Here is a 20,972-nt window from a genome sequence, read left to right on the forward strand (position 1 = left end):
TTTTTTTAAATATCAACTAAACTTTTAAAAAACAGAACTAGCTACTTGATATCTAATATCCTTTCAAACGCAAGGACCCTATGACTTTCCCATTTCCCATTTAGTGTAGTTTCACAATTTAGAGTAGTTTCAACAATTGAATTTTGTCAAGTTCCACTCAAGTTTAATTCCTTATTGTGGGCTCCCAAAGCAATGCCTAAGCTCTGACTGGTCTACCCCATCTATAAAGTCTCCAAGTATTGACCTGGCAGTGGGTAGTACCACTATCAACAACTTGGTTAAGAAGCTTATCACCAGAATGTGAGCCACCAGTCAACAAATTTTTTTGGCAACAACTCATGAAAGTCTACCAGGGCAGAGGGGCTGCATTCAGTGGGTGGAGAGAGGATCTACACTAATACAATCATGATTCTTTTTTGAGGTATTGAAAGATTTATCTAAAATAATAATTTCTGCCATGTAGAAACAGATTATAGGTACTTTTATAGAATCTATAGGTTCTATAGATCCTGAAGGCAGGATCAGTCTTTTTTCTTTTATCTTATTTATTTATCTATTTATTTATTCATTTATTTATCTAGCTATTTATTTATTCTTGTTTTTGTACAAATGTTTTTATACATTACTAAAATATTCTTGTTTAATAAATGTAATACCCCCTCCCCCAAAATATAAACCAACATGAGTGATAAAGTAAAGAGAAAAAATTAAATTAAAAATAATAATAACAATAATAGATACAGCCAGGTGGTGCAGTAGACAGAGCACCGGCCCTGAAGCCAGGAGCAGCTGAGCCCAAATCCGGCCCCATACACCCAATGATCACCCAGCTGTATGAACCCGGGCAAGCCACCCTAACTTTATTGCCCGCAAAAACCAAACAAAGAAAAAAAAAAAGATATAAAATATAATAGTAATAACAATAACAACAATAATAGGGGCAGCCAGGTGGCGCAGCAGACAGAACACCAGCCCTGGAGCCAGAAGCACAAGGGTCCAAATTCGGCCTCAGACACCCAACAATCACCCAGCTGTGCAGCCCCAGGTAAGCCACCCAGCCCCATTTGCCCTGCAAACCACGCCCCCCCCCCCCAAATAACAATAAAAAATGTGCTTCAATCTGTGTTCCAACACCTCCAGCTCTGTCACAGGTGGATCGCATTCTTTTTGGTAAGTCCATCACAAAAGTTACTTCCATATTTTTCCACCGTTGCCATTGCTGATCACAACTCCCTCCATTCGTACCTCCCCACCACCATATACTACATTTTCTCTTTCCTTTCACTCTGTCCCTCTTCTTAAATGTACTGTAGGGTAGCTGAATGACACAGCAGACAGATCCCTGGTCCTGGGGCCAAGAGGCCCCAAATCCACATACCACCCCTTAGGCCCAGCATCCACCTAGCCCTATAGTTTCAGACAGGCCATCCAATCCCAGCCTCTTGCAAGAAGTAAAAAAGAAAATGTGTTATGTCTGACCACTCTCCCCCCATGGTCCCATCCTCTCCTCCATCATTCACATCCCCTCCTTCCCCTGTCTCCCTTCTCTCCTTCTTACTCCAGATGTCTATACCCCATTGAGTATATGTACTGTTTCCTCTCCTAGCCACCTCTGATAGGAGTGAAGGTTCCCTCTTTCCCCCTTGTCTTCCCCCCTTCCATATCATTTCAATAGCTCATTGTAATAAAGAAAAATCTTATTATATGAAATATCTTAACCTATTCCACTTCTTTTACTTTCTCCCATTACATTTCCCTTTTAGCCATCAACTCCATTTCTACAAAACATTATATCTTCAAATTCAGCTCTCCCCTGTGCCTCATCTATAAAAGCTCCTTCTACCTGCTCTATTAAATGAGAAGTTTCTTATGAGTATTATCAGTATCATTTTTCTATTCAGGAATACATCCAGTTCATCATCATTAAGTCCCTCATATTTCCCCTTCTCCTCTACTCTCTATGCTTCACCTGAGTCCTGTATTTGAAGATCAAACCTTCTCTGTTCAGCTCTGGCCATTCCAACAGGAACATTTGAAATTCCCCTGGTTCACTGAAAGTCCATCTTTTTCCCTGGAAGAGGATGTTCAGTTTTGTTGGGTAGTTGATTCTCAGTTGCATTCCAAGCTTTTTTTGCCTTCCGGAATATTATATTCCAAGCCATACAAGCTTTTAATTTAGTTGTTGTTAAGTCCCGTGTGATCCTGACTGCAGCGTCACAATATTTCATTTGTGTCCTTTTGGCTGCTTGTAACATAACTCTTTGACTTGGGAGTTCTGGAACTTGGCTATAATATTCTTGGGTTTTTTTTTTTAATTTCTTTCTCAGGGAGATCGGTGGATTCTCTCAATTTCTATTTTATCCTCTGCTTCTAGGACATCAGGGCAATTTTCCTGTAGTAATTCTTTGAAAATGAGGTCAAGGCTCTTTTCCTGATCATGATTTTCAGGTATCCCAATAATTTTTAAATTATCTTTCCTGAATATGTGTTCCTTATCAGTTGTTTTTTTCAATGAGATATTTCATATTTTCTAATTTTTCATTCTTTTGGTTTTTGAAGTATTGTGTCTTGATTTCTCATAAAATCAGCAGCCTCCCTCAGTTCCATTCTACATCTGAAGGATTTGTTTTCCTCAGAGAGTTTTCTTATCTCTTTTTTCCATCTGGGCAATTCTGCTTTCTTCTCCTCAATTTTGTGAACTGTTTTATCCATTTGACCTATACTGGTTTTTAACATGTTATTTTCTTCAGCATTTTTTTGGATCTCTCTAAGCTGCTAACTTCTTTTTCTTGTTTTTCCTGCATCTCTCTCATTTCTTTTCCCAATTTTTCTTCTATTTCTCTCACTTGATTTTCAAAATTTTTTTTCAGCTCTGTCATAGCCTGAGCCCAATTTCTGTTTTTCTTGGAGTCTTTAGATGCAGGAGCTTGGACTTCCTCATCTCCAGATTGAGTATTTTGATCCTTCTTGGGATCATAGACAAAGTATTTCTCAATGGTGTTCTTTTTTCTCTGTTTACTCATTTCTCCAGCCTGTGCCTGGTTTTGGGGTGCTTCCTGAGTTTTTGAGCATTATTGGGATACTGTCCCACAAGGATCTCTGTGTGTGAGGCTCTGTCTTCCCTCTTGGTCTGTGAATGACCACAAGTGCACCCCTCTGCCACAAGTTCCTGCCTGTTCCAGGGACAGAGGAAAGACCTTGGCAGTCTCTCTGCACTCCCCTACCTAGGCTCAGCCCTCAAACCTGGGGGCTCCTGCTTACTGGCTCCCGCTGCTTCTGGTTCCTAGATCTGGGCTGCTAGCTGAGTACCCTAAGGGCTGGGCTTCACTCGATTGCTCTGGCAGAGGTCCCCCCAATGATCCCTCAAGTTGTGCCCAGTGCTCCCCGGGGTAGGTCAGGAAACTTTCTCTGCTGCTGTGAGCCACAGCTCCCAGCGTCTTGGGGCTGCCTCTTCACTCTGGCAGGCCGCCCCCTAACCCCATGGAGCTGAGCCTCTCCGCTATTTTCCAGGTTACCTTGGGCTGGAGAACTGCCTCACTGGATCCCTCTGTGGATTCTGTCTCTCAAAAATTCAGTTAGTTTATAAGTTTGGAAATATCAGAGAGAGAGCACACCTAAGAGACGATCCTCTCCTGTCGCCATCTTGGCTCCACCCCCCCTCCAGGATCAGTCTTTTAATTTTTGTCTTTGAGTCCAGTGTCTACTATAAAGCTCTTGATAAGTGCTTGTTAAATTGAATTAAGTAAACACAAGCACAAAGAGAAGGCAGGTTTAACCACAGAATTCATTACTTACCCTTTGTAGCCTCTCTTAAAGTGGACATGTCATTCCATAGAGAAGAACACGAAGGTAAAAATTCCTTCTTTAGCACCATGGCTTCAATCCGAAGTGAATAGCTAAGAGACAAAAAGAAAAAAAGAAAAGAAAAAACTTTCAACAAAAACATCAATAATCAAAGAACTCACTATGAAAAGAAAAACTAGTACATCCTTACTTTGGCACCTGAATTAGGAAGTATATAAAGGAATCTGCCAGAGACAGCTTGGCTGCATCTCCACTAAATGTTTTTAATTTCTTTACCTAAAAAAAAAATGAGAGGAGAATAGAGAAATAACAGTTTATGATCAAAACTTTAGCACTGCCTAATTTTTTTTAATTTTTATTTGAATTTCAAAGAGCTAAATAAAAAGCAGAAATGAGTACAGACAATGAAGAGTTTTTAATGAAAAACACAAAGACTTGTACTCTACAGATTTTATTTTTTCACATAATCATAGTTTTGAAATAGAAATACTTGGTTTTTGTTTTTGCAAGGCAATGGGGTTAACTGACTTGCCCAAGTTCACACAGCTAGGCAATTATTAAATGTCTGAGGCCGGGATTTGAACTCAGGTACTCCTGACTCCAGGGCCAGTTCTCTGTCCACTGTGCTACCTAGCTGCCCTGAAATAGAAATATTTGGAACAGATGCATGAAACTGTAACCTGATCTGGCACCAATGGAAACAGAATATAATCTCCTTGAGGATAGGGACTATTGTTTCTGTGTTTTACCTTCAGTACCTCCAGCACCACCTCCTTTGTACCTCTAGTACCTCCAAATGGTAGTCATTTAATAATTATCAAATTTAAATGATTTGAAATTTAAAAAACATTTTTTTAAAAAATAAACATTTGAAGTGATAAAGGATGAATGGAGTCTGAAGGGAATATTCTGAAATTTGAAGAGGAAATAGATCAGCACATTATTCCAACACTAACCTAGGGTCCAAGCCTTCTAGATAAAATTTATACTATGCAACTTTTTATATATTAGAAACTACACACTTTTGGGTGTCTAACATCTACATTGTACCAAATTCCTGTAGTAAGCAGTTTTATGGAAAGGGAATGGTATATTCTAAATTTCTCAAGCAAAAGAACAAAAAAGAGAATTCTTTCTAATAATTGAGAAGTTCTTCAAAATTTCTTCCCATGATAAGCTGAAGAAGAAAAAAAAGCAACAGATAATCATAAGGTCTGACAATTTGGAATGGGTCCCAGGATTCCACAGAAGTAGTCCTAGACAAGAGAAGTGTCATCCCTCAACACATTGAGTTCACTTAGAAGAACAGCTCACTAAGTTTTTTTTTAGCAAAACCACTCATAAGACCACTGCTATATAAAGATAACCTAGTGTAAAAAAAATTCTTTCTTGTGCACATAATACTTCAATAATAACAAAAAATGTAGTTCATTAGTGCCATCATATGGTCCCAACAAGCACTGGGTTTGGTTTTTTTTATCAGTGTTTTCATTTACTTTACAAATTCTTATCTTTTCTTATTTCCCACCAACTCGCTGGTGGGGGGCTATTGAGACAACATACTTTGTCTTATTCTTCTGGTTTGAAATAAAAGCTAATACATAATACAAATTGTATTTTGAAAAGATTCAAGTCAACCACTTCACTGAAATAATTTGCCAAACTCACACCCGAAGTTGGGTGAGATACATGTTAATTTTTTTTTTCAGTTAGATCTCACAAGATTTAATACCCATAACTACAAAGAAATAGAGAACTTGGAATACAATATTGCAGAAGGCAAAAGACATGACTTTTTTTCTTTTAAGATTTTATTTATTTTAAGTTTTACAATTTTCCCCCTAATATTCCTTCCCCCACCAAAGGCAGTCTGTTAGTCTTTACAATATTTCCATGGTATACATTGATCTAACTTGAATGTGATGAGAGAAATCATATTCTTAAGGAAGAAAAATAAAATATAAGAGCAGAATTACATAGTAAGATAATGGTTTTTTTTCCCTAAATTAAAGGTGTTCAAACCATCACAGATAACCCAAAATTGGCCCTGATTGTTGCACTGATGAAATGAGCAAGTCCATCAAGTTTGTTCATCACCCCATGTTCCTGTTAGGGTATACTCATCTCTTCAACAGCAGTTCACAGATGCATGTTAATTTTTGCAAGACAGAAAAAAATAATTTTTCCTGCAATTGGCTAAAAGTTAAATTTCTTCCTGAACATATAGTTCCTATGTGTAGAGAGTTATTTTCTGTTCACCCGTGTGTGCTGATTCTTTCAACAGATAACACATCTCTGGTCCTACTAAGGCACATGGGACATCTACCTGTCTTCTGTGTACAAATCACTAATGTAACCTTTTCCCCTTTCTCAATTGTCATGACAAAAAAAAAAAAAGACACACAGTACTGACATCTGTGTTGGATGAAACACACAGCATCTTGATCTTCTGGCCAGAAACACCAGGTAAGTCCCTTAGCCTCACAGTGGTCGGGGCTCTCTGAGAGTCGAAGTTGTAAGCAGGTACAGACAAGTACTGGGAGAATGAGTTCCTCAATGGAAGGAGTTCCCACAATGAAAACTCCCTCTCCTAGTAAAGGATAGGCTAAAGAAAAGGCACCATCACAATATTAGAAACATGTGAATCAGAGGAGTGAACCAGGTTAACAGGGAACAAGTCTATAATTATGATTAATTCTCCTCACTTATCAATAATTTTTTTAAAAACACATTTTATAACTATCTTTTGATTTTATGTCACCTATATTTCCTCAATATATTCTTCCCTCATGTACTCCCAGAGAGTTACCCTTTATAACAAAAATTTTTAACAAAGAGAAAGTTCAGCAAAACTAACCAACATTTTAAAAAATTCTGAAAATATAAGCAGTGTCCCATGTCCCTAGTCCCCCACATCAATACAGAAGGGAAGGTCCATATCATATCTCTTCTTTGCAAGAGATATGAGGCCAGGCTTGATGATTATAATTTCACATTAATTTTTAAAATTTATTTTTACATTTATGCTATGGTACAAATCATATAAATTCTTTTCCTGGTTTTGCTGATTTCACTATGCATCATTTCATATAAGTCTTCCCATGCTTCTCCATAGTCATTAATTTGCCAGTTCTTATTAGAGAGTAATATTACATTACATTCATGTGCTACCATTTACCAAGGAACTTTCATTAAACTTTAAAATTATGTTGACTGAGGTCAAGGGGCCTACTGAGGACATTAACTTAAATTGCACATGCTCTGAAAACATATTTATTCCAACCCACAGGGCCCTTTGTCTATATACTCAAATCTATGGGAAAAAATGGAAGCCTAGATTTTTACATCCTTTAACAAAGCAATCAATTTTCCTCTCTACCTTTGTAATTCTCCTCCTCCCCTCCCAGACAGACTCCAAACCCTCCAGTTCTCCCAAGAGAAGAACGTGAAAAGGAACGAAGGGAAAAGGAAAACAGAGGTGACCACATTAATAATCTAGATTTTCTACCTCCTTTCTTTCCAACAAGTAATGTCAACCATTTAGTCAGAATAAGCATGGAACAAGCATGGGGACTTGGACCAGAGGGCTGTGATGGAAGAAAGGGCCTGAAGGCAATCCTTCTTAGACCTTTCCCCAGACAAAGTTATGTCCAAGTCCCTCCTCCCTCCCTACAGTACCAAGTCTTCTATGCCACATATGAACTTTTAATATCCTAATGTCTACACTCTACCCTGGATAGAAGAGAGACAAATGGTATAAAACCCAGTTCTTAAACTAGGAAAGACTGAAAGAAAAAGGCTTTTTCTATTCTATTTTCTCCAACATAAAAAGAATATTAAATTATTCAAGCAACAATTACTCTTACCAATGTGTTCTGATAGGAAAGGTAGCAGATAAGCAAGAAAAAAAGTCAAGTCCCTTTTATGTCAAAGTCAAAAGGGACTTGTCTGAATCCCAGTCTCTGATACTTATCAGCTCTGTGACTAAGAGAAGTGATTTAATCTCATTAAGCTTGAGTTTCCAAATTGAAGAATCTAGCACAGTGACCAGAGAAACAACCTAGGAGTTTAGAACACCTGGGCTCCGATTCTATCTCTGATATTAAGGAACTGTTGTTGGTGACATGATTTAGTCCAGTTAAGGAAATCAATTTAGAATCATGCCTAAGAGCCATTAGATTATGCATGCTCTTCGGATCATCCATACCACATCATGCTTATACCCGAAAGAGGATCAAATAAAGAGGAAAAAGTCTGACAGGTCCAAAAAATATTTATAGGGTTTCTTTCTGAAGTAGGAAAAAAAAAATAAGGGGGATTCCTAAACATTGGGGAATGGCTAGACAACTGAATGGAATATTATTACACTAGAAAGAAAAACAAAATCACAAAATTCAGAAACCTGGAAAGATCTGCTTAAATTGATGTGGAATAAAGTGAAAACCAGGAGAACAAATTATACAATGATAACAGTATAAAGAAAAACTTTGAAAGACCTGAGAACACTGTTCAATGCAATGAACAATCATGGTTCCCGAGGTCTGACATGAAATTGAGTTATTCACCTTCTGACAGAAAGGTAATGGACTCAAGATGTAGAATGAGATTCAGATACAGCCAATATGAGAATTTGTTTTGCTTGACTGCACACATTTGGTTTTTTAAAATAAGTTTTTATTGATATTTCCTGTTTCTCACATTGCTGTACTATATTATGCCTCCTTGCCCCCTCCCAGAGAATCATTCCATATAAAAAATAATAATTCTTTTTGAGGGAGGAGGGGGAGTCATCACAAATGATTGATACATTTACGAAGTCTGGAAATATGTGCAGTGTTTAACACCTGTAGACTTTCCTCTCCATGAAGGGATGGGGTTGGGGGTGTCTTCTTGATTTCTTCATTTGGACTATGCATGTTTCTTTCTTTCTTTCTTTTTTCTTTTCTTTTTTTTTTTTTTAGATTTTTCAAGGCAATAGGGTTAAGTGGCTTGCCTAAGGCCACACAGCTAGGTAATTATTAGGTGTCTGAGGCCGGATTTAAACTCAGGTACTCCTGACTCCAAGGCTAGTATTCTATCCACTGCACCACCTAGCCACCCCTGGACTATGTATGTTTCTTACAAGGATATGGGCTTTCTTTTTCTTCTCAAATGGAAGAGTAGGGTTAGACAGAGAAGGAATAAGGAATAAATAAGGAATAAAGGAGATCATAAAGAGAAAAAAGGGTCACTTAAACAACTCTTTTTGAAATACTAAGAAAAGAAATTGGAAGGCTAGGAAGAAGTCAAGGCAGGCAGAATAATTTTGAAAACTGCAGGCTATCTTAAATAGTTAAAAAGAAAAGCTGTCGTGATAGATATCTATAGTTTTATGTATAACCAATTCTCTTCTGCTCTGCTATATACATGGATATGATTCTTTTTATATGACACTTGTTGAGAATAAAAATAAATCAAAAAATGTTTTTTAAGTGCTGATTCTGACACATACCAGCTAAACGTATGAGCTTAGGCAAACCTGCATTGTCAATGCTACTCTCTAGGCCACCCTCTCTGATTTTAAGTTACAGGTGCAGGTCTCCATTGGTGGAGTTTCCATATAGCAAATTCACTGAAGAAATGAAATCACAAGGATGAAAATGAAACTAAAAACTAGGGATACTTGCAGTACTCTACAAAGTTGCTAGGAATTTCAAATAAAGATATATAAAATGTTTTGTAAACCTTATACTATTCAATCTCAGGATCACAGATTTAAAGAATAAAGGAACCTTAGAGACTACTAAATCCAATTTCCTCATTTGATGGATGAGGCAACCAAGTCAGAGATTAAAGAATGTGACCAGATTCACATGGCTAGGAAGGCAAAATCTGACCCTAGTTATGCCCTCATCATGTTGTTTCTGTCAGTCATTAATCCACAAATGAAGAAAGACATCACTGCTTTCATCACTACTATTTTCCTCATATATTCTTCACTTTCTCCATTTGGCAATGCTTTTTTCTGTAGACACTCTTTCCCCAAATAAAAATCAACCCTCTGTTCTAGCTTTTCTGGCTCCTATCCCTCAGGAAAAGGAGGGGTACAATGAGCTTCAGGTCCTGTGGTGTCAGAAGCCACATGGTACTAACACCACCCACAAAACTTGCTCTTGCCCAGGACATCAGTTACCAGCCTTTCACCACTATAGATAGGCTGGTGCTGGGGGGGGGGGGGGGGGGGGGGGAGTCAGGCCAGGGACTATCAGGGAGCTCACAGTTTGAGACAGGGAGGGTGTGGTGAGTTGGAACCAACTGTAAACAAGGAGGAGTATGACAAGACTTGTCAGATTGTAGATGATCCTGCACAGGGAAAAGCAGTATGGACAATGCTGCTATTTCAGAGCTGGGAGGTAACCTAAGGAGTCCCTTCCTGAGCCCAAGGATGGGTTAGCCTAACCACCTGAGGTGAGAACTGGAGCCAGACAAGCAGGTCCTGATGCTTAGTCTTTGGGTAGTCTCGAGGAAAAGTCCCTTAACTTCCTCAGATCTCATTGTCCACATCTCATTGTCCCCATCCTCTGGGGTCCCTGAAAACCTAACGACTTATTCTAGACAAAGCTGACAGTTCTCACAGGGTTCTGGGGAGAAAAACAATCTTTAAAATCAAAGTTCTGACAATTATTTTGCTTCTCCCCCACGCCACCCCTGCCAAGATTATGGTAACCTTTAGACTCCGATGTTCATAAATGATGGTTGTGTAGTATTCTAAAATTTCAAAAGCACTTTTTAAACAAGATCTCATTTACAGATTTGGAAGTTGAAACTCAGAAAAGTTAAGAGATGCAACCACACTTACATGATATCAGAAGTGGATTTGAACACATCTTCCTAATTTATACTCTTTTCATTTATTTTTTTGCATCCCCCACTTCCCAGCAATCTCAATACAATGGCATTGTTCTGGGCTCTCCACCACCAGCACCTCTTTACACTCTTGTCTTTCTCTGCTAGAATGGAGGCTTTCTGAGAGCAGACTGTCTTGCTTGCTTGTACTGGTATCCCTATCACTAGATATCCCTAGATAAATAGTGGTATCCCTAGAGTGCTTAATAATGACTCATTTATTTAGCTATCTACTAGATCTGGATAGACACAGAAAACCTAGTTTGAATCAGAATATAATTGTGGAAGAAAAGCCTAAAGAAATCTTTGATTTCCCCCCAAATAGGAGTAACAGTTATAATAAAATGTGTATTTTTTGCCCAAAATAACATGTAAAGATTAGTGCACACACTTGAAATTCTACTCTAATGCCTCTCTGAGATGTGGCAGTGATCTGAGTGTCTTAAATACTACCTCAGGGTTCAAACAGGTCCTACTAAGTCAATTAGAAAGGCTTCAGGTATGGCCAAGGGGATGGACTGTGTGTGTGGCTGACTCCAGCCTCTAAAGACCAGTCAACTTAAGATGAGAGTCATCACCAGAAGGCTGAACACCACATGATGAATGGTTTCAATTAATCTTAACCCCTATAAATTACTCTTTAACTTATCACTGGGAATTCTAAGGTAAAAAGAGAACTATAGACAGTGAAGATTACCCATTAAGTCCTTAAACTTGACATTTCAAACTAGAATTTTCTACTGATCACTGCAGAAAGTGTTAAATGGGCTTGTATAAAATGACAGGATTTAGTCAAAATTTAGGAATTTTCATAGAGTTTGATTTTCTTTATCACTCTGAGCCTGTACAGGACTTCTAACCATCCTGTACAATTTGATAATTCATTCTATACCACTCCTTCTGAAAATTAACCAAACTAATTTTATTTCTCAATTTCTTACACTGAATTTTCCCCCCATTTTTCATTCATTTGGGTTGGTGGATTATTTACAAATAGTTTCATGCCAACTTTGTTAGGACCTTTTCTTTCTTCAGTTTCAAGTGTTTTTCTTTTAAGCAGGTAGAAATCAGGCTGGTGATTTTACTTATATAGAGAACTTCTACTTAGAGAATTTATCAATGCAGGATGGAACTTCTCTCAGAGTTTTAGAAAGTCACCTAGAGCATTAAGAGGTCAAGGGACTTGCCCAGGGTAACACAGATAATATGTATTGTGGGACTTAAACCTTCATTTTTCTGACTCTTAGGCCAGTTTTCTTTCTACTACTCTGCTTCTCTCAAATGTTTTTTTTTCAGAAAAAAAATTTAACTGAAAGGAGATCATAAAATCTGATGAACCAAAGAAAGTCTCTTAGCCTCTTTATTTTTATTCTGTTTTAAGGTGTAACTTGTCATTTGTGCACCTTAATCTATAGTTCTCTCTTTGTACTTTAGACTTCCCAATTGTAAATTAAAGAGTAATTTTCAAGGGTGAGATTAGTATTTGTAAAGAGTTTTGAGATTGTAAAAGAAACTTTAAAAATGTCACACTAAAATTTATACTGAATCTTAACTATGTTGGGTTTTTACTGGTGAGGAATGTTAATTACTCTTAGGATGCATATGCACTGATCATCACCAAGCATCTGAATAGTACTATGTGTACCAAGAACTCTCATTGTGGACCAAAAAGCAATCAGAACAGAGACCTTTCACAGAATGAGAAAACTCTCCTAAAATAAGAGTCACACAAAAAGGAGAGGGAATGCAATCAGCCCCCACATACCAAACCCATCCTTCCCCAAAACCAAGTTACCTCTTCAGACTCCGGCAAAAGCTTAAGAAATTCTCGCAATGTTTCTGATCCGTAATGTTCGGCATTTCCTTGGTAGATATCTTCTACTATGGACTGGGGAGACCTTGAAGAGACAGTGGACCAAACCCATTTCATGTTTGCTACAGGAGGTACAATCCAGGGGAAATGAAAGACACAAACTGGTCTCTCCCCTGCCCAAACCAAACACACACCCTTTCAAGCCCAGAAGCCCTTGTCCCCATTGGGACAAGCTATTTTCTATCAATGCTCTCAACAGCAGCATCAATTGCCAGGGAAACAGCGTGACTCTCTCTAATGCAATGCTCAATGTTGCCTTTACACAGAAAACAATCCACCAGCCACCCAGGGAACCTCAAAGCAGCAACAGCTGTCCTGGGCCTTTTTTCTTTTTATCCTTGTGGTTAAAAAAGAACATTAAGTTTTTTGGCCTTCCTTACTCAAAATGCATTTATTTTTAATGGGGGTTGGAAAGCCGTAGTGGTAGTGGTAAGGAAACAACTCAAATTTTCATTCTGGATAGATCTCTTGCATTTAACAAATTTTTGTATCTCAGTTTCAAAAGATCTTTAAAGGGAAAGAATAATGCTAAATCTGCCAATTCAAGTGGAACTCCAGGATAATTCTTGTTGTGTCTAAAATCGCTAGCCTATTTTTTTTCAAAAAAACAGCAAAGTGACATACTCATGCAACATTATCAACCTCCCCATCTAAAAAGAGGATGAAAAATCTGAGGGGGAGGAAAAAGATATTCACTCATTAAAATTTCATCCCTCCTTCACACCCTGGGTTTGAAACCTTCCCTAATAGCAGTGCTGTCAACATCCAATCTATGCCAACATAAGATCTTACTTTTTGAACTGCTTGAGAAATATTCCAATGTTCATGCACCGTTTGGCATCCAAGACAGAAATCTGGGGGGGGGAGAAAAAAATCCACAATGTTATTAGAATACCAACAAAAAAAGAAAGGAACCTAAAATCTATCAAACATAAAAATTAGTTTTTCAGACAACTGCAATTACCATACTGAGGATTGATGGTCTAGACAGCTTTCTTTTACAACATGAAAGATTACCCATTTCTTTTTTAAAAGGGGGGAGGGGAAGTGTTCTTTTCTTGGAAACAATACAACCCACCCACAATTAATAGCCGAAATTCGGAAACAGATGTCTGAGTCTATGCTGTAGTAAGGCCTGAACTGAGAAGAGTTAAATCTAATAGTGGAGGTTTATCATATACAGTGATCCCCAACACTGATTGGAAGATGGTAAAGGTAATCTCTAAATATTTTAAGGACTGTCATGAATTCCTCTGTTCTATCCCTCCTTCTCCCCTAAAACATTAAATTTGCTTTCATTTAAAAAATAAAGACTTGTCTGATAGCATCCTTAGGGGAGAGGGAGGAGTATCTCAAAATCAAACATTTGTGACTTTGGAAGTTCTAAAAAAGGCTGGAAATAATATAACCTACATAACATAAAATACAATGATTTCCTTCTGCAGTTACTCTGCTGTATTGTCAAAAACGTAAACTTCAGCTGCTGCCTGTTTCATATGTCTCCCTCAGGCAGAAATATTTTGAAATACTACAGCTTTCCAGGGTGCTTAAACTCTACATTTCAATACATTTTTCCTTTGAGGTAGGGTCATTGATTTCCATTCAAATGTATCACCATAAGTAATTAATTAGATAAGATTAATCAGATTGGAAAACATGCTGAATTGAATTTTTTGGGGGGGAGGGGACCAGTCTTTAATTTCTCTAGGAGTTAAAGTCCAGGATGCAGAGAAGAAAGATAAACTTAAAGGGGAAGAATTTTTTCCCATTTATTTTTAATAAAGTGGAGACCTGCAGCAAACGAGAATGTTGTTTTAACCCCTTTCCTTTCCAAATGAGTGTTATTCATTCTGAACAAAAGAGAATTCAATTACAAACTAAAGTTTCCTGGCTCTTTGTCAGTGACCTTAGGTAGGAGGTAGGAGTTGTTCTTCTCTAAGAAGATGCAAAAACCAATGGCCTGTCACTTTCTTCCATTAGGTTAATATGTTGCACACCATAATTTGGTGGAGTTTTCTAATGACAGGCAATAAACAATCTCTTGATTTACAAGCCCAAGGGATGGATTTCATTTTATCACTATCATCTACTAGTTATAAAAAAAATGACTCTAGATGCTAAGAAACAGGCAGACTCCTCTGGAATACTCCCATCAAGTACTTTTGATTTGACTCCAATATTAACAGACGGAGGCAGGGGGAAGGAGAGAAAGAATGAAAAAGAGGAATTTCAAAAATAAACTTGATAGCTTTTCCCAAAGAAAGATCATATTGTGAGGAAAAAAGAATAGGAATTTCAGATCTAATGATTATAAATTTGGGGAAGGAAATGACCTAAGAGATTATCTAATCCCGAACCACTTAACCTTTCTTGGGTGTCTTGGACCCCACTTTGGTGAAACCTATATCCATGCTCAGAATAATATTTTGGCCCAAATTTATAATTGAAAGATATACTAGATTCCAGTTAGAAGTTAATGAAAATAAAGATATAATAATTTTTTTCAAATTCCTTGAAAATTATTCACAATCCCTGTGGATCCCAAATTAAAAATCCCTAATCTAGAACAATCTTCTCACTTAACAGGTTAAGAAATCTGAAGCCCAGACTGGTGAAATGATATACCCAGATCATACTGCTTAAAATAAATAGAGTCAGGATTTGAAACTGAGACCTCTGATTTCAAGTTTAGGGCTCTCTCCACTACACTCGTATTTATTCTACATATATTTTAATTTACAAAGTTTTGGTCTGCATTCATATTCAATTTCCTGAAAAAAATTATGCTATGCTCTGTTCTTATGCTTTTTTTTTAACTTCTCAATAGACTGTAAGTAAACTCACTAAGGTTCAAGACAATTGCAATTTTTGCCTTTGTAATTCTTTTTTTTTTAAAGATTTTTCAAGGCAATGTGGGTAAGTGGCTTGCCCAGGCCACAGGGCTAGGTAATTCCGCCCCTTTGCCTTTGTATTCTGAACACCTAGCATAACAGTTTTTGCTGTTTTGAAAATAGAGCTTGATACTACGAGATTACTAGATTAGCTCCGGATTTTATCCATTGTCTACTCCCTAGTCCTCAAATACCAAGAATATCTTCCTTCTTCCTTAATTCTCCATTGTTCTATTATTTAATACACCAAAAATCATAGGAAAAGAGGGTCTGAATGCTTTGCAGAATAATTTTGTCCCTATGGACACATACTGCCCCTGCTGTCTTCAGGTTTGTCCTACACAACAAATTCAGTGCCTCCTCTGCTCTCTTAAAGTAGGGAATTCAGTTAAACAAAGATCATATTGGGCAGCTAGGTGGCGCAGTGGATAGAGCACTGGGCCTGGAGTCAGAAGGACCTGAGTTCAAATCCGACCTCAGACACTCCATAATTACCTAGCTATGTGGCTTGGGCAAACCACTTAACCCCATTGCCTTGCAAAAACTGGGGGAAAAAATGAAGAAACAAAGACCATATTAACTCAACTTTCCTAATATATGACAAAGATACAAGTCAAAGTAAAATACTTCTAAAAAGATGTACAAACCACTTGAAAAGTGTTCAAAATCACTAATAATAAAGACCTGCTAGTTAAGAAAACCCGAAGATACCATCTCATCAAGTCAGTAAAAATTCTAAAAGAAGAGAAAAGCTATTGAAATTCAGGAGTGTTAAGTTCCTACCAGAGTTATGAATTCTGTCACCTGGCCTGAAAAAAACAACAAAACATAATCTGAAATTATGTTAAGAGTGATTAAGTTGTTCATACCCTTTATCTAATGAATTAACTACTGGTATGATGGTGATAACTGACAGCAAGTAAAAATCTTCATGTAGCATCATCTGTGATGGTCAATGCTAGGACAAATATGTGCTCAGGTATTAGGAGACAATGAAACAATCCAAGTTGTGTTAATGCAGTGTATATGCAGTGTATATCACTATGCTATAAGGAATGATGAAAATGAAAAATTCAAAAAGATATAGGAAGACTAATCTGAAATGGGACAAAATGAAGAAACATGACTCAAAAGAATATGGCTTTAACAGTGGCAACATGAAAGTCACAGAATTCTTGTCCAACACAATAGTAAAAAGTAGTACCCACAACACTTATCACAGTTAAAGAACATATCCCTCAATTCAATTAATATAGTAGATCAAGGGAAATAAGTGAAAAGGTACATAAACAGTTCTCAAAAGAACTGCAAACTATTAACAATGTGATAATAAATGCAAACCAAAACATCTAGCACTCAGCAAATTGGCAATGATGAAAGAAGAGGCAGTCAATAGTGGAAAGGTTATAGAAAGGTGGGCACACTAATACACTATTGGTGGAGTTGTGAATTGGTCCAATTGATTGGGAAATGTATATGGAATTATGTGAAAAATGATTAAACAATCTATCCTCACTGATCCAAAGATTTCTGCTGTTAGGCATTACCCTATGGAAACTAGTGGCCAACCCCCAACACATATATACACCAAAATATGGATAGCAGCAAGTTTTGAGGTTGCAAAGAACTACAAACAAATGTTCATATAATGAAATATCACTGTGCAGTAAGAATTATGACTATAGAGAAATTAAAATAAATATAATTATATGAACTGAAACAAAGAGTAAGCATAACCAGGGAAATAATAAATACAATGACCACAACAACATAAGTGAAAAGAATAACAACAAAAATTATTGAAAATGAATGCTACAAAATTATAATGGCCAAGTTTGGCCCCAAAGAAGTGATATGAGAAGTCAACTCTCCCCTCTGCTTCTCTGCAGATATGAGTGGCCATTTATTTGGAATTCTGCATATTAACATATTGGCTAGTTCTGCCAAATCTTTTTTCCCTTCCTCTTTTTCTGTCTCTTATTATAAGGGATGAATCTCTGAGATGGGATATGGGAAGGAATGCAGCTTAAAATGTAGGTAATATAAAAACAAGGTAGGATAATTAAAATTTGCTTTTTTAAAAAACCAATAGATTTGGGAAAGTACTTTGTAGACAGAGTATTTAAGTATTTGGTTAAGTATCTGTAAAGTCTGGAAAAAAAATCTACCAAGGGGCAGTTAGGAGGTACATAGACAGAGCACTGATTCTGGAGTCAAGAGGACCTGAATTCAAATTCTAGCCTCAGACTCTTAATACTTTCTAGCTATGTGACTTTGGGCAAGTCACTTAACTTCATTGCCTCATAAAAACCAAAAAAATAAATAAATAAACAAATCTATCATTATTTTTAAAAAAACCACCAAGAAGAAAATTCAAAATGGACCTAAATTCATATACGGTCAAGGGATAAGAATAAACAGTTTTCAGAAAAAGAAATCCAGCTAAAAACAAGCATATAAAAATCTTCCAAATCACTAATATTTTGTTGTCTAGCCCACTGGGAGTTTTCAGCAAAGATATGAATGGTTTGCCATTTCCTTCTCCAGCTCATTTACAGTTGAGGTCACTGAAGCAAAGTTAAGTGACTTGCTCAAGGTCATATAGATAGTAAATGTCTAAGACTGGATTTGACCCCAGGTCTTCCAGACTTCCAGAACCTTTGTTCTATCCACTCTGCCACTTAGCTAGAGAAATGCAAATAAAAGCAACTCTGAGGTACTACCTCACAATAATCAGATTGGCAAAGAAGATTACAAGAAAAAAAGATAAAATTCTGGAGGGTCTGTGTAAAAGCAAGGATATTAACGCACTGTTGGTGGAATTATGAAACGGTTCAGTCATTCTGGAAAACAATTTGGAATGATGTCCCAAAAAGTTACTAAACTTTGTGTGTATATGTATATATATATATATATATATATATATATATATATATATATATATATATATATATATATACACCCTCTGCCTTAGGAATACTGCTACTAGCTCTATAATCCAAAGAGATCAAATAAAGAAGGAAATACAAAATATTTATAATGACTCTTTTTGAGGTGGCCAAGAACTAGAAATTAAGGGAGTGTTAACAAGTTACAGATATGAATGTGATAAAATACTGTTGTGTTGTAAGAAATAATGAAGACTTTCAGAAAAATTTGGGAAGATTTGTATGAACTGATACAAAATAAAGAGAACCAGGAGAACAATTTATACAATAAAATTATTATAAAGGCAAAGCAATTTAAAAGACTTAGAAATTCTAATCAACAAAATGTAAACCACATTTTCAGAGGACTCAAGATGAAACAAGCTGCCAACCTCCAGAAAGAGAGGTGCTAGACTTAGATAAAGATTGAAGCAGGACAGATGTATATATGTCTGTATGTATGTGGGTAGGTATTACATGTAAGTAACAGATAAGAGTATACAGACTGAGGCAGATGTGCATATGTATCTGAGATATACATATATATAAATTAAATATATATTTATGTATATGTGTTAGATTACAGATTGAGGTTCATAAATGTATATGTGTGCATGCAGGCGCACATGTCTGTGTGTGTGTGTGTGTGTGTGTGATATAATCAGCGTGGGAATTTGTTTTATTTACCTATACATGTTTGGAATGGGTTTTAATTATTTTCTCAATGGGAGTGGAGGGAGAAAGTCTTTCATGATTCCAATTAAAATTAATTTATATATATTTTTATCTATATTCACCCATCTATGTTACTTTCTTAGGAAAATGTAAATTCCCTGAAAATTGGTTTGTCTTTGTAGCACAGAATCTTCAACAGGCTAGATATAAATACTTGTTGAATTACAATTAAAGTCATTATTTCTAGAACTAAGTTATGAAAAGAAGGGTATTACTACCTATGTCAATGGAGATAATCCAAGAGCTTGGCAAACTCCATGCTCATCAGTCCAGAGAGAGACACTGTGTGAATCAATCCTAATTCTTGTAAAGTGGAATCTGACCCCTGGATACCTTTATGACTCTTGGACTATTACCCACACATGGACCTGTAGACCCAGACTAAGCAGCTGATATTATCAGATCAAGCCAGGAAATGAGCAGTGGAATAGGAGGTGCCTGAAGTCTTCTAGTTGGTATCAGCTATACATAAACCTAAGGGAGTTATTCATTGCCAAATGTCAATAACCCCAAATAACAGCCAAGGCTTTTTACTGTGTCTGTATAGTATTATTATCTGAATTCCACCAACAGTAGAAGATAAACTATTCTGGATTAAGAGGAGTAGTACAGATAGAAAAGTGGCAGACTAACTACTTTATTCTTTAAGGCATCTCAACTGACAGTGACATATTTCATCTTATTTAGATGGTAGAGAGTCTTCATGGTAGGGCCAAATACTGTCTCTGACATACTAGCTATGTGGCACTGGATAAATATTTAATTTTCCAGTGCTTTAATCAATGAAGACTAGAAATTGTAGAGAAGGTACCAACCTATACTGGTAGAGGGACTCTCCGGAAGTTTCAAATACAAATGAAATCACAGGTCCAGAGATCTGACTTCTATAAATTGATCTAAAGTCTGTGTCTTATACATTTATCTTTTTTTTTTAAGGTTTTTGCAAGGCAAATGGGTTAAGTGGCTTGCCCAAGGCCACACAGCTAGGTAATTATTAAGTGTCTGAGACCGGATTTGAACCCAAGTACTCCTGACTCCAAGGCCGATGTTTTATCCACTATGCCACCTAGCCGCCCCATCTTATACATTTAGAAGAAAAAATGGGGAAATTATTTTTAACCACTCCTCTCTAACCAAATTTTTACATACTCTATTCCAACACTTAGCACTCAGATGGAGCAAAATAAATGTTTGGTGACTGATTCCATTTGTTAAATCAACTCCCTAGTAATCATGGAAGGTGGTTGCCCTCTTTCCCCTTAGATTCTAGAAATCTGATGTAGTACCTCATCTTGCAGTCTGTTAAGTGCAAACTGAAACAGTTGTCCAATTTCCCCAAAAGATAAATAAACAAAAACTGGAAAATCCAGATCAAGTATAGTTCCAGTTTTCCCTTTCCTGAGTCCAAAATACGAGACTATGAATCTTTTCTTAGGAGTGCTACAATAATGAAATTTGATCATATAGGATTCCAAGCACAATTGCTAACCACTGAACAACATGGGAAAATATAAATGCATTGTCTCACACAGATCAACAACCAGCCCCTTGTGCAATATACTATTTTTAATACTACTATTACATATATTACTTACATGATCACTTTCCAATTACTTAGTCTTTATAGGCTACTTCAAGAAGTAGCCTTAAATATTTACTAGGTTTTTGTTCTTTCATAGGATCTGACTGCTTTAATTTTGAAGATATGTTCATGTTCTCATGCTCTATATTTACAGCTAACATCTTCTCTCTCTCTCTCTCTCTCTCTCTCTCTCTCTCTCTCTCTCTCTCCCTCCCTCCCTCCCTCCCCCCCCACCTGCCCATACATTGGTCCAAACACACATGGTAACTCAGACC

At 36.9% G+C, this 20,972-nt stretch overlaps 1 protein-coding gene across 6 annotated transcripts in view; it reads right to left on the bottom strand.

Annotated features, from left to right (window-relative positions):
- Positions 1 to 20,972, bottom strand: part of FHDC1 (FH2 domain containing 1) — a 55,614-nt gene that overhangs the window by 22,728 nt on the left and 11,914 nt on the right. For 4 of the 6 annotated variants that reach the window (XM_074229117.1, XM_074229119.1, XM_074229118.1 and 1 more), the window contains 4 exons: positions 13,355 to 13,416; positions 12,485 to 12,587; positions 3,995 to 4,080; positions 3,796 to 3,896 (listed from right to left, as the gene is read on the bottom strand). In XM_074229117.1, the coding sequence (XP_074085218.1) occupies positions 3,796 to 3,896; positions 3,995 to 4,080; positions 12,485 to 12,587; positions 13,355 to 13,416 (352 nt within the window). The other 2 variants (XM_074229121.1, XM_074229122.1) reach the window with 2 other exon arrangements.

Source organism: Macrotis lagotis, chromosome 3 (assembly GCF_037893015.1).
Source record: "Macrotis lagotis isolate mMagLag1 chromosome 3, bilby.v1.9.chrom.fasta, whole genome shotgun sequence".
NCBI lineage: Eukaryota > Metazoa > Chordata > Mammalia > Peramelemorphia > Peramelidae > Macrotis > Macrotis lagotis.